Source organism: Hippocampus zosterae, chromosome 2 (assembly GCF_025434085.1).
Source record: "Hippocampus zosterae strain Florida chromosome 2, ASM2543408v3, whole genome shotgun sequence".
Taxonomy (NCBI): Eukaryota; Metazoa; Chordata; class Actinopteri; order Syngnathiformes; family Syngnathidae; genus Hippocampus; species Hippocampus zosterae.
In genome coordinates this window covers 31537629-31561438 of record NC_067452.1, presented here as the reverse complement: position 1 = coordinate 31561438, position 23810 = coordinate 31537629, and the positions used below count along the sequence as shown (strand labels likewise).

General features: G+C 42.6%; 1 protein-coding gene across 9 annotated transcripts in view; it reads right to left on the bottom strand.

Annotated features, from left to right (window-relative positions):
• agrn (agrin) overlaps positions 1 to 23810 on the bottom strand; it is a 262280-nt gene that overhangs the window by 21253 nt on the left and 217217 nt on the right. For all 9 annotated transcript variants that reach the window (XM_052059668.1, XM_052059671.1, XM_052059670.1 and 6 more), the window contains 11 exons: positions 19712 to 19839; positions 15726 to 15840; positions 14863 to 14982; positions 14265 to 14651; positions 12884 to 13076; positions 9850 to 10065; positions 8470 to 8699; positions 5910 to 6044; positions 2584 to 2674; positions 2294 to 2458; positions 1530 to 1641 (listed from right to left, as the gene is read on the bottom strand). In XM_052059668.1, coding sequence (XP_051915628.1) covers positions 1530 to 1641; positions 2294 to 2458; positions 2584 to 2674; positions 5910 to 6044; positions 8470 to 8699; positions 9850 to 10065; positions 12884 to 13076; positions 14265 to 14651; positions 14863 to 14982; positions 15726 to 15840; positions 19712 to 19839 — 1892 coding nt within the window. The remainder of the gene's footprint in view (positions 1 to 1529; positions 1642 to 2293; positions 2459 to 2583; positions 2675 to 5909; positions 6045 to 8469; positions 8700 to 9849; positions 10066 to 12883; positions 13077 to 14264; positions 14652 to 14862; positions 14983 to 15725; positions 15841 to 19711; positions 19840 to 23810) is intronic.

Genomic DNA, 23810 nt, shown 5'->3' with positions numbered 1-23810 from the left:
AATTGTCTTCACAGTTCATCCTTGGCAATATACTTTTTATTGCCAAAACAACAAATGTTATGGTGCAAAGATTTTGCAGAGTACTGTAATAGTATATTCTAAGACAGGTCTTTAAATTAGCAAGGGAATGGGCCTGAGCTGTAAGAATATGCGACACAGCATGCGGTGTGGCATTATCACTCGTATACATCATAACTTTGCTGCTGTGAATCGGGAATTTCTCCATTGCGAGACTAATAAAGGTTTTCTTATCTTGTGTACATGCACATTAAAAACTCAAATGAAAATACTCATTGAGAGATCATGCAAGAAGAAGAAATGGCATTGTGAAGAGATGAAAACAGAGCCCTTGTCGATAACAAAGGTATCCCTCAATAAGCCTCATTTAAAGGACGTGCAGCCGTGATGTGTGAGGTGAACCAAAACTGTTATTTCTTCTGTCTGCGCCTTTGAAAGTATGTGCTTCATCATGCTGTCAGCCCGAGCTGTCCTCGGTATGAAGAACACTCCCAGCATGCAATATATCCTGGATATAAATATATAAGTCCATTCCAAGCGCGCAGACATTTTATTTTGAAGAGTGCCGACACTCGGCTCTAAAGCTCTTTAACTAGCTTCAGCTCATCCCTTGCCGTCCTAACAGCCAGTCACCCCCCTCCACTGCCTTCTTTGCTTTTCGCCCCCTTTATTCTATGAAGATTTTCTGCCTCTATTGCAGGAGTAAGATTACAATTACCATATGGATGATGAAAGAAGGTGGCGGCGGGGAAGCAGCGAAGAGGAAAATTTGCTGTGTTGATTGTGAGGAGATGATGGGAGTTAACCAAATGTGTGTTCATAATCACAAATTGCACAGTCAAATGTACTTGGATGGCTCATGGCGGCTTATCGGGCCAAAGGCTCGACACCATTTGAAACTGTGCACCTGCTCGGGTGGACTAAAGAATTTTGTGATGCCGCAATGTGTTTCTTCGGTGTCTGACTTCATAAATTTAAGGGTGCCCTCTTGAGGCCATTTTTCTTTGGATTGTTACCTCAATGAAATGAAAGGCTGAAAAACAAAACAATACAAAAAAGGAGTTACAGGATCCACAGCCTGTCAAAAGTGTCCCCAGATATCTGCAGCTCGACCTCTAACTTTGATGAATGTCAGACGTGGGCATTTTTTTCAGCCAAATGACATAGAGGGCTGGGTTTCATCATGGATCTCATTAAAAAAAACACAAAAGAGGAGCCAGTACTCTTACATAAAACTTAAAATCATATTATAGCCTCTGTCTGGAGTTGAATTCTATACACAGAGGGGAATTAGCAGAAATGTTATGGGGCTTCAAAAATAAGAGAAGCACAAAGAAGAGCACAAACAATTGTAATAGTTGATGGGGATTTTGCAATATGATGTGAGAGGAGCATTTGATGGAACAACAACAACAGGAAGTATGCCCCCCAAGCATGGCAAAGCATCCCGCATCGGCCCAAAAGCTCAGCATGCTGAAAGCAAGACGACATTAGCTCGTGAGCGCATTTACCGGTGCCTCTCCTCGAACAGCGTCCTTCTTGTTCACCATGATCTCTCCTTTGCGATTGGAGCGCTCCAAGTTGATGGTGTTCCACATGTTGAGCCTGATTGGTTCTTTACTCCTAAATCACAAGAACATCTCGGTGTGTGAGCAACTGGGCAAATGTTGTCAGGCAATGTTGAATAAAGCCAAATAAAATTAAATAAATTTGAACACTACGTCAACTCGTCCCAGGAACCCCCAAAAAGGGAGTAAGGCTATGGAGTAAGGTTTGTTTGAACGGTATGTCCATAAATCCAGCCATTTTCCAATCCGCTTATCCTCACAAGTTGCGGGGGTTGCTGGAGCCTATCCCAGCCGTCTCCGGGCAGTAGCCGGGGGACACCCTGAACCGGCTGCCAACCAATCGCAGGTCACACAGAGACGATCAACCATCCACGCTTGTACTCACACCTCGGGACAATTTTAGTGTTCAATCAGCCTGCCATGCGTGTTTTTGGAATGTGGGAGGAAACCGGAGTACCTGGAAAAAACCCACACAGGCCCGGGGAGAACATGCAAACTCCACACAAGGAAGGATCGAACCCACAACCTCTGCACTGTGAGGTTGATGAGCTAACCACTGGATCACCGGGCCGCCCGAACGGTATCCCGAACGGAATGTTTGTCACAAAAATAGCAGCATAAGTTGTGACATAAAATATCAAGTGTGTTTACTGCAGCTGTGTCCCTGGCTTTGACAACCCTTATTACGAGAGTCGGTTTATGCCAACCTGATGGTAGCAGGCCCCTTGCCAAGGTCATAGCGGAACTCCAGGATCCCCTCATCCAGGGACAAAGAGATGAAGTCTCCTTTTCCGTCAGATTTTTGCCCGTTGTAGAAGATCAGGCCGTTGGTGTCATTGGCCATCAGAACGACTGTCATGCTGACTTTTTGACTGGATACAAAGCGCATGCAGAGAGGTGAAACATGTACGCAAGAGTTGCTTATTGTGTTTCAAGTCACAACGATGGGGCGGATGAGTAACGCAAACATCTGGATGCAGAAAAAAAAAGAACTCACCGCAGATCATGTCCGTAAAGATGAAGTCCCTTGAGCTCGAGGTAAGAGTCTCCATTAAATAGTGGCATGTAGGCTCCTCTCCTCTCCGCAACTGGAAGCATAAAAAAGGGGACTTTCATTCCGCCTGTTTAACTCTTTCATGCACCGTGTAACCCGATTAAATGCTAAACTGTCCACTGCAGTCACCGCTATCCCTGAAAGAGTTAAACAGGATCAAATATAATGGAATTAGAATCTATATAAGCAAACAACTGACAACTGGCAGAATGAAGACGTTGAATTAGAGTTTCCATGCTTTGGTCCAAATGACGGCAACTAAACAGTGACAATAAGATCTTGGCTGAAACCTGGCTGGACAGCTTCTGACCCTCCATGCACCGCACATTTTCTAAAAAGTTCAAATTTTAGAATTGCACTGCTAAAACAATAAGGCATTTTGAATATTTTGCATTAAATCAACTTGAATGAATAAACTACTGCAAACTAAACATTAAGACGTGATATTCATTTTATCCACAATTCCCATTGCATATTTTCATAACTGATGACTACATGAAATTGACTTCATCCGTTTAATAATTTTGATGCTAACACTCTGCTTGTGGGAGTCTCACCAAAATGTAAGCAGAACATTCTCAAACAGTTAAAAAATAAAATAAAAAAAATCCAAGGTGAAGTACATAACATAACTTCCTTAGCGGCGTTCAGAATAAAACCAAACCAAACAATACACAGCAGCAGCAGTCTCTCACTATGTCACAGTCAAACAAACAACATCTAAGGGCACGTGGAGTGCCACTTGGAAAGAATGCCACTATGTCTGCAGGATGTTCTGTTCTGTGTTTGGGGATGTTCCTCCAGCCCATTGCATTCACAGTGTGGAAATAAGCCCCCGCACACTTGCGGTGCATCTTTGCACAACCTACACCTTGGGTCTTGTCTGGTGTGGTATATCTGGGCCTCAATGGTTCTGGTGCTCAGGGAGTGCTCCTGAGCAGCCAGGATGAGTGCCTCTGTGCTGTCCTTCAGCCCAGCCCTCTCTAGCCACTGATAGGACTTCTTGAGATCAGCCACTTCAGTTATGGTCCGGTGGTACATCCCGTGTAGGGGTTTGTCCTCCCATGATGGTCCCTCTTCCAGCGTCTCATCTTCTGTTCCCCATTGTCTGAGACATTCTCTGAGTACGTCATCCGTTGGAGCCTTCTCCTCGATGTATTCATGGAGCTTGGATGTTTCATCCTGGACAGTGGCTCTCACACTCACTAGTCCCCGGCCTCCTTCCTTTTGGCTTGCGTACAGTCTGTGGGTGCTGGATTTGGGACGGAACCCTCCATGCATGGTTAGGAGCTTTCGGGTCTTAACGTCCGTGGTCTGAATCTCTTCCTTTGGCCACCTTATTATTCCTGCAGTGTATATGTATGTGTGTGTGTGTGTGTGTGTGTGTGTGTGTGTGTGTATATATATATAAATAAATGGCTCAGGGGGGAGCTGGAGAGAGCCTGGAAGGTAAAGGTGACAGTCGTGCCTGTGGTGGTCGGAGCACTCGGGGCAGTGACCCCCAAACTAGATGAGTGGTTGCAACAGATCCCGGGAACAACATCGGACAAAATATGCAGTGCTAGGAACAGCAAGGATACTGCGCAGAACCCTCAAGCTTCCTGGCCTCTGGTAGAGGACCCGAGCTGAATGAGGGACGGACACCACCCGAGGGGTGAGATGAGGATTTTTTTTTTATATATATATACACTGTATATATATTTTCTATTTTCCATCAATGCTGGCAAGAACGTTAACAGGGTATGATTTTATTTCCACTATTAGCTCTGGAAAAATAGCTTCTTAAAGCCAAAGATATGAATGAATTAAGTACGAAATGAATCGTGGCTTGGCAGCAAACCACAACTCTGCATTGAAATGGAATTTCTGGGGTGATTTTAAGTGACAGTGGGACTAATGCTATTTTGTTTGAAGTACAAAGAGTAATCTGATCACACTAATTCCAAACAGGAATGACCATAATCTCCTCAATTGTAATAGTAATCTTTGCATTGAATGTATGAACGTAACCAGGTTAGACTACTTAAGTTTTATTTACGTGAAAGCCGCCTGTCTTTTTAACTGTTGTCAGTTCAGTTCTCGGGGGCTTTGTCCACCAGGCTGCCGCTTTATCTGCGAGCCCCTGTCGAGGGCTGACTGACGCCCTCATTAATCACAGCAGTCGGGGGCGGGAGGGGCGATGCGATTATTCATCTCATTGATTTCTGTGTAAAAGTAAATAAATAAAAATCACCTTTTGGAATGGGAGACACTCTCAATGGGATGGCATCGATTTTGCATCAAGTCCATCCATTTGATTTGATTCACCTGCGATCAGGGACTCACCCATTCCCGTTTAGCTTTTGTGGATTCCCAAAGGGTTTGGAGTGCCAGGGCTTCATGCTTCTCTTTTGATAATCATGTGCGCAATACTATGTTGTCATTTTTTTGAAGGACACTCCCGATCGCAAAGAGGTAAACACGCTTTAAATTTTCGCCATACGTGGCAACAATACATTGACAATAACCTTGAAAGAAAGAATGCAATGTAGATGTGAAAGTTAGTCTGAGGCTCGCATTCTTCCGCTGACATGTGGCGCTTCGATAGCAACACGTTGGTTTGAATGTGACACCTGGGGGTGTGGGGGGAGCGAGTCAGGGAGAAATGCTGCTTTTCACTAACAACTATTGCAGAGTCAATACAGCGGACGGCCCAGTGGGGCCAATCGTTTGCATTCGGCCTTCCTCACTTTCAACCCATCGGACCTCTGTTGCTCACCAACCCTGAGGGGCTCACACCATTTCCCCTTAAATGCTCTTTGTAATCGATCTTCCCTTTTGATTCAAAATAGATGGAAATGTCACAGGTTGTGAAGAGCACGAGGCACAACTGAAGGAAGATGCGGAACAAAAACTGGTAAATCCTGAGAATTGTCGAGTGCAAAGTTATTTTCTAGCAATTGGTGCAGCTCAGTTTGGAAATAGGTTTCCATCGTGGGGTATTTAGGCGGAATGACTGTGTCAGTTATGCAACACAGCATGGCAACATTCGAATCGGCCAACAAAGGACAACAAGGGAGAAGAAGTAAACGAAATTGTTTTTTGTTTTTGTCTTTTGACTCTTGTTACTTTTTAAAAACGATCAAACAGGTATTTACCCGTCACTTTTTTCTTTTTTAAAAATATTATGGACCATACTGAATTGAAACAAAATATATCACGTGATGAAAAAGAGTCGAACGATGATGTAGGTTAGTTGAAATCTGATTTGCTACCGTTGCTAACGTTACCTATCTCGCAGTGCCTCCCTTCGCGACCCATCGGACATTCACACTTGTAGCCTCCCTCGGGAAGTGCCTGGCAGCGGGAGGACGGATGGCACCTGCTGGGCTCGCATGGGTCATGGACATCGGCACAAGTTGGACCTAGAGATGCAAACAAATCCATCGTGAGAGGATTGCCATACTTGTCTTTCAACTGATTAGAGGCAAAATATGGAGCATAACAGTGGGGGGGATTTTCTCTAAAATGGAGGTCAGGTCCTAACAGTATGCATCCGGTTTAAAGGTAATAGGTCATCGTGATGATTATAGGTCAGTGTTGAAAGGCTGTGGGTTTGATGGTTTGGCTCTCTATACCTTTTGGGAGTCAAAGCCTGTGGCAAGGAGCACTTTAATGATCCTTATCCCTACTGAGCTCAATGGAAAAGAAATTGTAGTTGATTTTTGGTTTCACGTGATTAAAATTGGTTCAACTGCCACATATTATTTGTTTGGAGGTAAACCCAGGGAAATTACAGCAGTTGACCACAGTTTCATCATGTGCACCTGATGTTTTTCACGACAGGGGCTGACCAATTTCCCTCCCTGCTATTTTTTTTTCTTTTTTCTTTGCAACCCTTCGCTAATGTAAATGTTTGCTCAGAGCAAAATGTCTCAAGGTATTTCTCAGGTCCAAGGTCGTGCTTCTCACAATAACAGAATCAAAAGAGTCCCTTCATAAGCAAGGGCTCACGGCGAAGGCTTGCGGTGAGAAACTAAATCGACCTCGATGCGCAACAACTGGAAAATTATCACGTTTGACCCCGCAGTAAACAGCATTGATTGGAATTCTTACAGTTTGAAAAGCAACTGAAAGAGGGAGGAAAGAGACCAATTTTATAATTCAATCAACTTATTAGGACCAGAAAGAGGGCTCCAGGGCACCCTATATTCCTTCTCTTGGTGCCTTCACAATTAACGGATTTGTTATGCGGCGAAAAAGCATGCCGCGTGGTATAAGGAATAAAAATCAGTTCAGCCAGGATCCAGGAAGGACATTTACCTTTTTAGTTTATTTCATTTGGATACAGCGAACCAGATTCAAGTACACGGGCATCGAGACTCTTGCAGCTGACTGGCTCCCAATGACCTTCTCAAACCCCTTTTAAATGAGCACAACTGAGCTGCAAGCTAATCAGGTCAGAGCTCAGCAATTGGCCATCCGTAGGTGGCAATTTCCTTCCCTGAAACAATCAGCTGACCACAAAACAGATCTTTAATTCCTTCCAATCAATGGTAGTTTGTCTCTGACTGACGGGGCGGTAATATTGTTCAGTGGGGGAAATATGCTCTCCAACCCCAAGGATAAGTCCATCTTAAATCCCTTTAAGATTAAGGCACAAAAGTTTACACTAACAATTAACTTGGCGGAAAAACTTTCTGCTACATGCCACAGAGCAAACCGGCAAGAGGCACGCGTGATTAGGCTGCGGCGCTGTCTGCTCTTAACTGTTCTCTCTGAACTGCTTGTTAGCTGGCATCGGCTGCAGGGAGGGAAACAACCAGAAGGGATGTTGAAGCACAGATAGGCCAAAGGCCAATTACTGAGCATTTGGCGGACCTTTTCCTCTTTCTGTCTAGCCTCAACATTTAATCTCTTATGTCTGTGTTGGACGGCCCGACTGGATGGTGTTCACAAACAGACCTCCAGCACGAACATGCCTACAGTCCTGAAGCATTTTCAGGCTCACTTGGGATTTGTCAGCATGACACGATCACAGTGAAACCCTTAATTGAAAGAAAATCAACGTCCACAAGTTCACACAAGAATTTAGGAGCAATTCTTATGAAATATATTACATTCATGAGTGATTGAGGTGTTGTCACGGTCCATAGTTGCTTAGTTGACTGTGCAATAATATTAACAATAATAATAATCATAAAAATGGCAGCCAATTGGTCGACTGGTTAGTACATTGGCCACATAGTGGAGAGGTACAGGGTTCGATTTCGGCTCCAGCCTTCCCATGTAGAGTTTGCATGTTCTCCCCATACCTGCGTGGGTTTTCTACGGGTATTCTGGTTTCCTCCCACATTCCACAAACATGCATGGTAGGTTAATGGAACACTCCAAATTGTTCCTAGGTGTGAGTGTGAGCATGGAGAGGTTATTTTTTTTTGTCTATGTGCGCCCTGCGATTGGCTGGCAAACCGTTCAGGGTGTACCTGGCCTCCTGCCCGAAGACAGCTGGGAGAGGCTCCAGCACAGCCGCGACCCTTGTGAGGGTACGCGGATTAGAAAATTGATGGTTCTACAGTGTGTGTGTGTGTGTGAGAGAGAGAGAGAGAGAGAGAGAGAAAGAGAGAGTTAGAGAGAGAGAGAGAGAGAGAGAGAGAGAAAGAGAGAGAGAGAGAGACAGAGAGAGAGAGAGAGAGAGAGAGAGAGTATAAAAAATATATGTACATATATATAAAATATTACTTTACATATTTATTGAAAAGGCCTGCCACCCAGGCTAATTCAATTTAAAGGGATAAAATAAACCCCATGTGCACTTTTACATTGTTACAGCTTCCCTGTCATACTCACCCCAGAATCCTTTGCTGCACTGGCAATGGAACATCTCTGCCTCTTTGACCTGACACGTGGCTCCATTCTTGCAGGGATTTGGCAGGCATGGGTTGTTGCCACATTCGCCTAAACCGCTGCCATAGAGATTATCAACACCGTTCTCTTGTAGGTTGAGCACCCGGTTGTTGACATCCAGCAGGCGGATGCAGCCCACGAGACCGGAGGCTACAGCAGTCCTCTCCTTTACGCTGCAAAAACGAGAGAAGGAAAAGTCATTCCATCACGCTAATGTTCGACATCTTAAATTCACAACAGTGAAACTAATGACCCTTTGGATGCCAATGAACTTGACAGGGATAATTTAATTTTTATGATCATTTAGCGTGTGCATATCTTACGGAATGTCTTGATGTTGTAGAACTTTCATGTAACCATTGAAGACAAATGACTCTCACGGGTTATACAAAAAACTGGTAGTTTTAGTCAGTGATGGTGTTGTGGTACACTCGCCTGACTTTGGTGCAGGCGGCGTGGGTTCATTTCCCACTAAGTGGTGGTGTGAATGTGAGTGTGATAGGCTGTTTGTGTCTACGTGTGCCCCACAGCTGCCTGGGAGTAATCCGGGCTACAGTGCACCTTTAGCCGGAAGTCACCTGGGATGGGTTTCAGGTTCCCGCGAGGCCCAACAGCAATAACCAGTAGAAAAAAATTGGATGGATCGAAGTGACAGTTTTATTCAAAACATTTTCAACTTTTGTGTGTGTGTGTGACAGTGACAGAGAGCCCAACATGAGCTGAAGATGGTGTCCTGGATAATTCTAACAAATATATGCTCTTTCGGGCTTTTGGAATTCACCATTTCCTCATGAGGTATGACAACAGCACTTTTATTTTTCAGCCATCCGCACATATTAAAATGCACGGGGGAAATCTACAGTAGAAGATGTCGGGTGGGACACATTGCATTTGTCGACAACTGACACATTCCGAGTTTAAATACGAACCTCCTGATATTACTTGTCTGACATTATTACTAGCCTGATAGAGAGGAGCTCCTTGTCAAACGGTACTTCATGATGCAAATGTCACCATTGATTTTTTTTCGCTACATTAGCAAATCTAATCCAATTATCACCTCCATCGTTTGAATTAGGACATATGGCCAAACTCCATATTGGATTAAAATGTCAGAATTCATTAGCAAAATTCCCAAAGTGAGGAAAATTGGATCTGATGAGCGCTGTTTAGACAGAGATGTCACATTGCAAATTCAATAGCAAAAGCTACCAAATGAATGATTCCCATGAATGGTGGCTGCAGTCAACAGATTATTTGTGTCTTTTCAAGTATATTCAGAATGAAGTTTCAGCATATTCAAGAATAAATGTAAAAACTTACTCCTGCTTCATTTCTTCAGGCACCCCTCCAATGAATAGATTGGTGTCCAGGTTCAGGCCGTCAGTCCCACGCGGACTCTCGCCTTCGACGTGTGGCTCGTTGTCCACACTGAGCATGGCGAGACGCCGATTGCGGGTCACCACCAGTTGATGCCAGCGGCCCTGAGTGATTTCAATGTTGCTGACCACAATGCCCGTGCCCGAACCTGTGTTGAATCTGACAAAGACGCAGCGTGTGAAACGGTCAGCCAGCGACTTTTTCCAACATGATTCAATTTCACAATTCATTTAGGTTGAGAACAGAGCAGAAAGCAATCATATCATATTTTTTTAATATTTACTGTTAAGTCACAGTTGGGATCAAATAAATAGACAATGGTAAAATGTGTCCATTGATAAGCATGTATCGATTTTGTGATTTGTTTTTTCTATATCCAAAAAAAAAAAAAGAACCCAAAACAAAACATTAAAATGCATGCCCTTCTATATCTAGACAAAAAACATTCTGGAGAAATTGCATGTTAAAGCTGAAATGCTAAATAAAAATATCTCGAAAGGAAGAACATCGGCCCATGCTAAGTACATCTATGAGGACCTGCAAGATCTCCACTTGCAGATGATGTAAAATTGACCACAACCACCCCACCACCACACACACGCGCACAAACATGCGTGAGTTGTGCCACAGCACTGGGGGGGGTTTAAAAATAAAAATCGGGAGTTCGATTATGCTGATGTCATATGACATCCACAACACATACAGTATCGGCGGAGTGTACAATCTGTCTGCCTGCAGCTCAATCAAATCCACCAAAATCGCGTTACACCACCAGTGCCACAACATAGACCTGCTTTTACCTGGTCTAAATTGTAGTCTACTTTCAGTCACCACCAATCGCACGCGCACCTATCTTCCAAAAAAGGCCCATCGTGTTGTTTTTTACAAACTTGCTCTGCAAATGTAAATGACATGCCTGTAATGAGGCGACAACTCACTTATACATTTCTTTTTTAAACAACCTTTCATCTAATGAGGTTTTGGAAGGAAAGAAAACGACACAGCACAGAAAGAGTCATCCATGCGCGCACACACACACATTAAGCAACGCAGAAGCAATTATTTGCCACAAATAATTTGTTCATGTGCCCATGACTTGGATTTACAGAGCTGTGAGTGGTGATCTCACTGCGAGACTTCTGGAATTGAGCTCGTTTCTAAATTTACAAGTGACTAATCTCATCTTGATTACTTCGCTGTTGATTGCACTCGGAATTGGGTGTGGAAAGAAAGAAGGGATTTTAGGAGGCAGCAGAAAGATTTACATGTAATTAAAAAAAATATATATATATTGTAGTGGTAACCTTTAACCTCGTAGGCAAACTAGGCAAAATGGTGCCTATACAAAGGTTTGTAGTTTTGGTTGACACTGTTGGAAAGGTATACATTCAAAGGCCCAAAATCCCCAGTTTTTATCCATCTCAGGGGGTTGCCATTTTGCCACTTGTTATCAGATGAAAATGACATCACAGTTGCTCAGTCGAAAATAATCATGGCTCGCATGTTTTCTCAATTTGGTCATGAAACATTCGCAAGTTGAGCCATTATTGGTCATTACCTGAGCCCTGAGTGACCGTGATGTCATTTTCAGTCAGCAGCGAGTGGCAAAATGGTTGCCCCCTTGAGAGGGATTAAAAATGATTTTGCGGATTAATTCATGTTCTACAAAAACAATACCAATCAGAATATATATGTTGAGACTAGTCGGGCTGCAGAGAACATATTTTTTGCAACAAAAATTGTTGACTTGACTTTCCCTGCAAATATAGTTTATGTTTCTGATATTTTGGAAATATCTCTCAAAGACAGAGTTCAGTTCTTATATCACTGCAAACTTTGCAATATTATGATTGACATATCTAGTGGAAGTTTTGATACACAGTACCTCCTGTATTTGATCATTTAATTTCCAGGCAATTCCACTGAATTGTGTGGTCCTGCATTTATGAATCATAATGAGACCTCCCGCACATACAGTATGCATCGTGATTATGTTTATCTCACCAAACATGATTATGAAAAGCTTTGCTTCCACATCTTCAACCTGCAAATCTGCCAATAGCCTGCTTTGTCAATATTTAGTTTCTCGTGGTGGGGGGCCATGACTCCATCAATGACTTGTATTTGTTTTTATTCTCAGTTTTAGTGAAAGCCAAAGCTATTGCGAGGACCCACGTTCCTTCGCAGGGATTCGTAAGCCTTTTGAATTTGTAGCGGAAGCACTACTGTTGAAGACAGTAGTGCTTCTTTTTCTTTATTTGAACATGAAACGATTCTGCCCATAGGAAACAATTTAAACTGAAGTAATCCGTTCCACGATTTCAGGTTAAAGGAGACATGCAGTTTTTCACGATTAAAAAAAAAAAAATCTTGGTGTCTTGTCATGTATAGGACATGGTTTTGTCAAAATATCACAAGGATAAGGAATTACAGACATATTTTAGTGTGCATTTCTAACCGTATCAAACACACATACACACACAGACATATACTACTCGTAAACAATTTCTCTTCACAACGGTGACAAAATGTTTTCACAAATGGTTTCCTCCATTTTCTGCTCTGTCAAAGTATGATCTATAAACATATAACATGAATCATTAAAAAATGTCAGCATATTACAGATCAGTCCTGTTTTGTTTCTGAATGTGGAAATCTGCTTAGTGCAGGTGTGGATCTATTCTTGTGCCTCAAAACCCAAACACACCTCAACTACTTCCCAATAAACTTTTGTTTTTCAAACGAACTGTAGCATCTAAACAATCTATAACAGCCTGCTGGAATGTTTTTCACGTGTTTGATGAATTCAAGTCAAAAAGTATCAAAGTGAGGGCCACTGTGACACTTTTCCACTTGAATTCATTCATTGCTTGCAGCCCTCAGGGGGAACCCTTTGTATTTGAAAATTTCAGTCGAAATCAATAATGTATGACTTCAGGGATACTGACGAGCCATTGTTCACTATGCGATTGGTTACCTGAGTTCCACTTTGCCATTCACCACAGCCAGAGAGATGAAATCCTTCTTGTTCTCTTGGCCGTTGTAGAGCAGGATGCCTGTCATCTCGGATGCTCTGAACTCCATGGCAATGCGGACGGTGTGGTATGCGCTCATGGTTTGGAAGGCCAAGTAAGAGTGGCCGCCGAATGACGGGATAAAGTACTTGATCACTGCAGGGGGACAAAGTCAATACGTGACTCACTTTGTTTCCGGTGTAACAGGTGCATTGTCGGGGGAGAGCGACGTCAGGGCTTGATGACAGCTGATCAGTTTATTTTTGGGGAAAGGTGATTGTTCTGGTTTGTCAAAGTGGGGATGATGACAAGAGGAAGGAGCAGCTGAGCCTTTCATTTACACATTTAGACACAAGCATGGGAATCTTTTGTTTTTTCTGACTCTTGACAATTATGATTATCCTCATCATCCATTTTTCTCCCTGGGCTCCTTTTCTCCCCATCAGGCTGTCTGACTCTCTGTGTGTGTGCAGGGAGTTGATGAGCTCGTTCTTGTGAATTGATTGATCAGATGAATGTGTGTGTGTGTGTGTGTGTGTGTGTGTGTGTGACTTCATTTCGATATGTGAAATCAGACTTTCCTCAGAGGCACTTCCCCATCTAAGATATTAGTTTAAAATATTTGATGAAGATGACCCGCTAAATGGACAGACGCTTTGGGATTTGGGACATTACACTGACAGATGCTGGAAATTGAACCAACAGTGGAGTCTTACCATCTGTCTTGTAGTTCATCTGAAAAGGTCTTTGAAAGGCCAGTTGGTCTTTTTTTTTTTTTTTTTTTTTTTTTTGGGAAATGGTCAAAGTAGACTAAAATTTCCAAACAAGTTGAAGGAAACCGTATTTTCCGCACTAAAAGGCATACCTAAAAGCCTTCCATTTTCTTAAAAGCTCATAGCGCACCTTGAAATCCAATGTGCCTTGTGTATGGTCATTACGGTAATATTTAAACGCCAAAATTGCTCTTTGCTCGAGACATGCTGACAACGCAGAATTCAAACTTAAGGCGATCGGTTACGCAGTTGAACACGAAAATAGAGCAGCGGCAAGAGAGTTCAACGTTAACGAGTCAATGTTATCACTTGCTGTTGGTTAAGTGAACTGTGTCGCTGCTTTATTAAATAAGTTTTATTAACATCTGATCATTCTGTTGGTGTTTCCTTGAGCGTAGCTCCATCTAGTAGATTCATTGTAGATTGCGTCTTATAATGCAGTGCGCCCAATGTATGAAAATATTAAAAAATAGGCCATTCATTGAAGGTGAGCCTCATAATCCAGTGCACCTTTTAGTGTAGAAAATACGGTAATATTTTAATGAAAAAAATAAAAAAACCCACACCTTACCTTTTTCACAAACAGAGCCTCCTCTCCCGGCAGGGCACTTGCAACTGAAGTCATCACCCTCCTCCTCACAGGTTCCCCCGTGGAGGCAAGGGTGGGAATCGCAGGGTCTCTGGTGCTTGTGCAGTCTTTCACGGACGTGGGAGACGGTGGTGGTTCGCGGCATTGCCGTCGTAGTGATGATCGGTTGTGCCGCGGTGGTGATTGGGATCGGGGTGGTGACGGGTGCTGATGCGGTGGTGGTCCGTCTGCCAGTGCTGGGCCTGCGGGTCGTGCCCGGGGGCCGACGGGTGATGTAGGGGGAGGTTACCAAACGTCTGGTTGTGGTGGTGGGAGCATGAGTGGTGACTAACGTGGTGGTGGTAGTATAGAAGGGCATGGAGGATACGCCTGTCAATGTAAAGGATGAGAACTTTTAATGCATGGCTATCGTCAACCGCAAAGTATCCCACTCAGTGCCCATACATCCAACACTGATGGTTAAAACAGTTGAAAATCATGTTTGTGAATGACCTAGTCATATAAAGTTATCAGTAAGCGATGTGGAAACAATTTATAAATGCACTATTCATTAACTCCGACACAATCCTCGATCAATTACCATAGTTGTTGAAGCGAATATTTTCATCCAGCGGCTTCTTCACCGCGATGCTCGTTCCCTTGGAGACTTTCAGCTGTTTAAGGAGAGCTCCCTCGATGTCCTCCACTGTGTATCTTGTGTCTATAATAAACAACAGGCGCATCCACTCAGGAGAGGACCTCGAAGGATCACTTACAGAATAAACACACAGGACTTGTGCTTCTTCAGCGTGGCAGTGGATATACCAGACAAACCCTGCCTGTGACACCAGGAGGCTCTCCGGGGAACACTTGTCCTCCACCTGCATGTCGGACTGCCCCCCGCCCCCTCCTCCCCATGTTTCAGATGAATTGGTCTCATAATGTTTGACACAGATGTTCATTTTAGTGGTCTCGGAGGACAGCCGCTTTAATGATGCCCGTTAGCCCGTATGACGGGGATAAAGGAAGCTAAATGCAGTTTGTAAAAAAAAAAAAAATATATATATATATATATATAAATGTATATATATAAACATTTAAGAAAAAAGAAATAAAATAAATGAAGTATAGTTTATGGTGGGGGGAGAATGGGCTTTTGTCGAGTGCAACGGGAGGTTTTAGTTGGAAATTTCTGTCACACAAATTCCAAGCAAAAGTGACATGATCGAACAATTTGGTGGAGTTAACCATTTGTAAGAAAAACATGTCTTATGGATTTCATCAATTTTGTTAACTGGCATCAAACAGTGGTGAGAAATGTGCAATAAACTCAAACCGAAGTCACATGCTGCCATGACGGGCTGCCATTGAAATTACAACTAGAAGGTGAAAGAGAAAGGCTAATATTCCCAATCTTACAACACTTCACACTTGTTTGTCTTTTCAGGTCCGTTGGCATCTCACCTGGTTTGAAATTAGCCTCCACAAAGGCCAGGATGGAGTTGCTGGGTGCCAGGTTACGGACACGAATGCTCATGAAGTCTCTGCGTACCTCCGATTTCCTGAAGAGGTCATTGAGCTGAATAAAAGAAGGGGCGATTGAGAGCGTTAGAGAGTGAAAAGGGACATGGGGAAAGGAAAAAAAAGGATCTTAATGAGGCAGGCGACGAGTGCAAACCTATCACGAAGCTAATTTCATTTCCCAACAGCTGTACCCGATCTGCTTGCTAGAAAATGTTAATGTGTGTGTGTGTTTGTGTGTGATTTTAAAAAAAAGAAGAAAAAGAAACTGACATTTTAGCTCAACCCGTGACAGGGGTTAAAGCTTGAAGATAAATGTCGTGCTCTTGATTAGTTTTGCCTCAATATGTGAAAGCCAAATTCAAAGACTCTCTCAACGCAAGATGGTTCAAAGCACCAAATTTATTTAAGGCCACTACACTTTCAGCTCTGAAAGCTGTTTCTGGTCCGCCGAAAAAGAATCCAGGACAGCGTTTATTCCTGAAATGGGAGCTTCAAAAATGTTATGTTACGAAAAAAAAAAGAAAAGCAAGCCATTTTAAGTGTTTCTTCCCTTTTGCAGTGGATTCATCACATCCAATCTCCTAAATACACACCGTGTCATTATTTAAGCTGCCAGAGGGCCTGTTAACCCACTTCCAGCAGCTCCCGTACCCCTCCCCACATATGCATCGCACTGATTTGACAGAGGCATATTATGTCCCATTTACTGATGCTTTCAAAGAAATCTCACACTCTCTTCACTTGATTTCTCAGCTGATTGAAAACCGCCAAAAGGAGAATGTCACCGACACTGCAAAATAAATTTCTACTGTGTGACTAGCAGGACGCTGTCAATTTTTGTGCGGGATTCTCTGTGGAAAGGGTATCTTTCATTGCCTCTGGACTGAATGTCGCATTAAAGCCGATCAAGTATCGACAAAACCTTCAAAAAGTAGCTATGCAACACAAATGGCACCCAGAAATTCCACCTCCGCATTCTCAATTATCAAATCACAAATGATTGATGTGATAGCTGAAAATAAGTTAAAATGTATTCTTTTGTGTATTTGTGAAAACTTCAACTAGCTCCATGAAACATGGCACAAGGACACAAAAGTACTCCTCGGTGGATGTCTGTCCTTGGCTTAGAATTCTTGTACCAGAAACTGAAGCTTGACTTTTCCCCACTTCAATTTTCAACAGAGGACCTTGGATGTGTGCGGTATGTAAATGATGGCGGGTGGCAGCAGAGACAAACAAGCGCAGTTTTAACAGTGGCACACGCGTACGCACGCAGACACTTTGAGGTAACATAGATTAGGTCCCACTGGACGCTTGTGACACTGATCCAGCAATTGGTCGATGTGACTACACACCGACGTGCATTCACACACAAGCAAGGCCTCATTTCATCAGGGAAGTGAGGCTCGACTACAAAAATGTTGATTTCAAGGGCCGATAATGACAGACAACAAACTGGACTGGCAGCTTGATTACATCTCTCAGGACCTCGTGGCAAACTGGAACAGCTATTTGAAACACAGTTCTTTACGGTACTTTTCAATTAACTTTGCGACTCGGGTTCACATACTTTTTGCTGCTCCGGTTTTGGAAGCAATTGCATTTGTCAGTTGCTTGTTTTAGATTTTCCCAGTTCAATCTTGCCACTATCTCAACGTGAGCTGTGCTTTTTTTTTTTTTTGTAGAAGGCGCAGGAGGCATTTGTCTTGGTACTCAGGATGCCGATACTACAATAACTCTTGTGTGCAACGTATTGAATTGAAAGTGTCGGGTTGAACGAAACGAGCATAGCCATTGCTCGACACTCCCGGGGAATCTCCTTTGTACCAATCTGGCTTAAACGACCCACAAAACCATTAGAAATGAACAATTTAACAAAGGTCTGACTACAAACAACAGTTTATTGAATTATTAATTATTGTGAGTGAATTATTAATTAATTTTGCTAAAAATAAATATATTGAAAACAGAAACTCAGCTAGGAAAGGCTTCAGCACACCCACGACCCAGAGAATGGATGGATGGATGACTGCCGGACTTGTCATGGATTAATTCTATAGCTCTTAATTTTTAATTGACAGTGATTGAAATAATGATTCCAAAGTGGAAAATGGTATTTTCTTAATTATGAAAAAAAATAGCTTCTATTGACCTTTTTTTCCCGAAGATCAAACCAATAATTTAACACAACAAATGAAATTTCCTGCCTGGAATTAATGAAGTAGAATCTTTATCCATCTAATACATGTATTGAATCTTTTTTGCCAACAATGAATGTGCTTTTGTGTAAAAACTAAAAAAATGTCAAGAATTGATGTCTACAAAATTAAAAGCTGCAAGACTAAATTTTTCCTCATTGCTGTAGTGACATGCCTTGAAAAATGACACCAAAGCAAATGGTGTTATTTTCCCATACAAAACTTTTGAAATCAGAACATACTTCCTTGTTTGATGTTCGTGTTTGTGAAAATAACACACCAGCACTACAAACTCATTTTCTTGGTGATTTTCTGAAAATTATTTGCCAATATACTGTACCTTTGATCAAACATCAAATATCAACCAGGCAACCATGTCGGAATAATGTGGTCTGAATTCACACTCTACTCGGGCAGCCAGCAAAAATGTTCTATTCCGCTCTCCATCATCCCGGTGCACCTGAGTACCATTTAGCAACCACAGCAGTGTCAACACCTGCAATGAAACCAGCTCGAGTGGACCTGAAGGAGCTGGAGGAAAACGATGAGTCCGGCCGGCTCTAAGTGGAGATTTGTCAAATGATGCTTGAAAACGATGACTTAGGCTCTTTCCAAATCAGAAGTTCTCTGCAGGAAAACTTTGAAGCGAGTCGATGCAGTGGCCAAATGGAGGGAAACTGTTCACATGGCAGCATTTTTCAACGTCAATTTAGGCAGGAAATGTTCTCGAGATGCTTTAAAGCACCATTTCATTTTTTTAACCACTTGAATCAGCAGCTGAACAAGCTCCAAACACAACTTCAGATGATGAAATCAAGTTTTATGGCGGTGAAACCATTTGCAAACAATTTTCACTTTCATCAGCACATCGGCAATTTTGAGAATACTTGATGCCCTCCACTATTCACCATATCCTTAGAATAGTTTGCTTTGTGTCCCTTTACAAAAACAGTTTGGTGTGCATGTGTGATGTTTTATGCTGAGAAGTTTATCAAATAACCATTACCACGCACACACACACTCATTAGGGATGTAACAATAACGGCGATATCGCAACATTAAAATTGCCACGATATCGTTGTCATCATGTCATGACATTAAAAGCCTCACATCTGGTAAATAGGCCAGATATTTCCATTTCTGGTTAGTTTGTTGGTAGTTTAGTTTGAATTAGGCACGTTTTGGCCACCTTCGTTTTTCAGACCAATGCTAATCACCGGATCAAGGGGAACCTTTGAGTTCACAAATTGATTCGATTTCCTAACGTGTGCATGCACTATCAAGTAAGTACCTCAATATTCAGTGTTGTTGGTGTTATCAGCCGTAGACAACTGTGTCAACTACAAAGTGAGATCGACGGAAAAAAATAAACATTTTATTATCCCTGTAAAATTCTAAACGGAGTAAGATTTCATGACTTGACTAAGGACTCTTGAACTAAGTGAACCAAATGACTATACTTGCTTGAAATTCAATGGCGGCTCAGTTTGACATTTTTTCCAATGGTGACTTGTGACTATGTGACTTATTCCCATCACTACCTTTCACACTTCCAAAACTTGTACTACTGAATATTCCAAGTTAGCTGGCTTAAGCTTACAACCATACAGCCATGTTCCTACTAGATTACGTTGCATGCTAAAATGCTAGCTGCTCAAGTATGGTCGTGCAATGGCTTTGTAGCCAGCATATACTGTAGCATATAAGCTTGTGACACTAAGCACTTACGGCACTCTCGATGCTGCGGGCCGTCTCTCCGAAAAGCTCCGATTTGGGGTCCTCCATCTCGGGGGTGTATACTATTTCTTGTCCCTCCACCTGGTCCAAGTGCAGAAAACCACTGAACTTCATGGTGGCTAGAGGGAAAGAAGATGAGATACTGTGACATAACAACTTGTCTTGAGCAGACTTCCTGCTGCCTTCACACACTGTTCATTTTCAGCTTGTGCCACTTGTGGGTTAGTGATGGATTGTGCGTTGGTGTGTGTCTGACAAAGGCGAGTTAGTGTGTGTGCTGTTGGTTGGGTATTTCCATAAGACTGGAAGTAAAAGTGGGAGAGGGACATATCTAGTGGTGAATGGCGTGGATGTGGTGGACAGTGAAATGTAAGAGGGAGGCAAGAAGGTGGAAATTTAAGCCATTTTGTTTTCTTTTACCAGACAGCGATTCATCCCAAAAATTGGCTGAGGCGTGGAGGGCTAGGTAAAAAGACAGCATGTTATACAGACATACACAACACATGAGAGGAAAAGACAACGCGCACTGGCACTAACATCCTTCACAGTCGGGATCAACATTGAGGACAATGCCTTAATTGTGAAACGGTTGTGATGGTAAGTGATTTTAAATCACACGACATTCTGAAATTAATACTATATTGAAAGGCCTTTTGCTTTCAAGGGGCCAAATCATGCTAGTACAACTGTTTGCGAGCTTTAAACCACATTAAAATGCTAATTTCTCACCAAAGACACCCACAAAGTGGTGCTTTCCTTTCGTCACCCTTCTCTGAGAATTACTGCCCATTCCTCCTCTCTTAAAGCACAGGTGTCAAAGTCAAGGCCCGGGGGCCAGATCTGGCCCGCCACATCATTTTATGTGGATCGCGAAAGCAAATCAAGTATGTCAAGTTCCATGATGCTTGCTAAAGTCTGAACCAAAATTTCAAATTGTCATATGCAATCCACAATAACAGTCATTATTCTTGACGTCTGATGTCAAAACTAGTTATTCATCAATTTTTTTGCGCTGTATGTGTATTTTGTAGAGGGGATTAGACAGTGATTTGGTTTCCTAAAATTCATAAAGGCCCTCCAAGGCAAACCGTAACTACAATGTGGCCCGCGACAAAAATGAGCTTGACACCCCTGCTTAAGCCACTATCCCACTGAGTACCGAACATTTACGACCTTTAAATCCATTCTGGTCCTGATTTGGGTACATATTTGGTGTGCTAGATTCATGTACTAAAATAATTGCGATGCAGGAAAGAAAAAATATCAGTTATCGTGTTCATGTGCGACTCGCAAAAATGCCCCCCTCGGCAGAGGAGACGATTCGCTGAATTCATCTTTGGAGGTTCCGTCACACACCATCACTCAGTTCTCTGCGCAGTGTTACTCCCGAGTCGAGGGCCCCTAAGTGAGCGAGGACGTGTGAGATTCTGCGCTTCCACGCTGCTTGTAATCAACAGAACAAATTGGCCAAATCAATCATGGTTACCCCTGTCTGAGCTTTGGCAATGGGGGGAAATGGGAGGAGCACTTGCATGATTATCGTGAAAGATAGTCTTAATTGTCTTTTAAGAGCAGCAGGGCTGTGCTTGATGCGGCCTAGCTGAAAGTGCACCCAAAAAAAAAAAAAGATGGTCGACGCCACACCCTTCCTTCTGCAGTACTTTTACAGGCGGTGACTCAGTGACTCACATCTAGTGGTGTCCATAAAACAGAAGCAAAATGAACAAAGTTTTGCCAGTAAACTGAGCAGGGAGGAAAAAGCGCACCGGTTGAGCGAATTTAAATGTGAGAAGAAGACAAACATCCGAGAGGGTGATGCACCAGGCTGTTACTGTGACGAAGAATGGAAGTAAAAGAGGAGGGACAGAGCTGTTGGAACATCAGCTTCTACTGAACTGTGAAGCATAAATGTCCAGCAACGTATGGAAGAGTTGAAGAGAAGCTGGAACTTAGCGCACCATTAATGCTCCCACAAGCAATTGCTGGCCGTTATCGTGGATGTCATATTGCTGCTAGTGTCTTGTTCAAATGTAACCCGCTGCGATCGATGATGTTTTCCCTTGAGGGAAACTACTAAAAGGTATTCCCACACATTAGAGTCGCTTTTTGTTAATTAGATATAACAATTGTCTTCTTCACAGTTGGACGTGACAATAAAGTGGCGCAATTAGGAAAGTAGGCTGGATTCAAACGTATCAAGCGTAACATTCAACCATTAAACAATCTGCTCACGACGCGAGACCAATTCTTGACAAGAACGTGACTTCTTACTCAAGAAATGAAAATTGGATTAGGCACTCTGTCGTTTTAAATTTTGAATAGAAATGGTTGGTGGTGTCATATAGAGTATTCATTACGAACCGACACGATATCTAACGTTGCTGAGTTTATATTTCCTGTTTACCTGAAACCCGCATAAATCATCCACCGACCATGCAGGAAATAACTGCATCAGTGTCAACACTGAGCAAGGACAGCAATGACGTAACCCAGAATATTTTGATAAATTATTCAATTATTAAACCTTGAATATTGCTTATTCGTCCTGGACTGACTCTTTCCCAACTTAAGTTTGTAAGCCAGTAACCTTGTCTTACAAACTAAAGTTACTTCACTGTCAGCAATCGTTTTCCTAATTTAATAAGCACTGCATCGCTAATGTGTTTAACTTTTTTTTAATTTTACATATAATATTGAATAGTCTGCGATTTTGCTGAAGGTCTTTTTCTATTACCAGCCGTGTACTATGTACAATGACAGTGTATCAGATTTGTCGTTTTACAGTAAGGTGCAACCGTTTCAGTAGAAAGGAGATTCAGAACATATTCCTATCTATATCAGAAACTGGCCTGACTCTGATCTGTTTCTTTTGGAGCTGCGATTGTTTTCGAATTTTGCTGTTCAGATGAACCCCCCTGCCCCCCGCCCAAATTATGTCACTGGAGCCAAGTAATACACGTCTAAATCAAACCATAGTTTTTGAGTTGTCATAGTTATAGTCCACGTAGGGTGTTTGTCAATTCTTTCTTTTTTTTTCGGCGGGGGGGGGGGGGGGGCTGTAATGGATGGAGGTTTTTTTGAATCGATCCACTCATGCATTTTCTTTCCTTCTCATCCTGTTTAGGGTCATGATAGAAACTAAAGCCTTTCCTAAGCGAACTACATGCTGCACTGGTTGTCAGTTAATCATCGTTAATTGGGTATAGGCAATTGAGTGTAATTGATCCTGCATCAGCTGATGTAAAATTGATCTGCCCACTGTGTTCCTCTTCTTTTAGTGGCAGGGTACACACGGTTCACACTGATGTGATGTCACTCAAGAAGACCATCAATATTCCGCCTACACACGCCTTGGTTAGAACACTTAACAGATCATGGTTTTACTGTACTGCGACGAACTGAAGTGAACAGTCACATGTCCTCAGCGCCCACCACATGTTATGATTTGTTGGTTATGTTTTAACTTCGATGCAATGGGAAGAACGTTTCAACAGAGCCTGCGAACAGCAAAAGAATTGCAAATAGTATCTTTGTATCTCACTCGGAGTAGAGAGTTCTCCTGGTTTGACTTACCGAGAGCTATGGGATACCGCAGGGGGTAGGAGTCACTGCTCAAAATTTGCCAAGTTATATTAACACTGGTGAAACACATAGAAAACAGAATTCAACTAAAGGGATGGAGCATCCACAGAGCCCTTTATCTCTTTAGAAACAAGTCTATCAGAACGCACTGATTGGATTGAAAGCCCCTTCAGTAGCCGATCCACTCTTTTTCCCTGCCGGAGTCCGCAGAGAAATAGAGTGTTACAAAGCAGGATTGACACTGACCCGGTTCATCTGGGGAGAAAAGTGAGATGTAGCACACCAGGGAGATATCGAGTCGTGTCACTGACTAATAAGAAGGGGTGGCGAGCGTGGCTGAGATGAAAACCGAAGAACAAAATGTGAAGGAAGATCAAGATTTACCGCAAATAGAGACAATGGCATTTACTTCCAACCGCAGCGGCCTTAAAATAAATTCACTTGGGGATCAGACGGACCCAGTGGCAAGCTAATAAATATAGACTTTGCAAGAGAAGTGCAATGGATT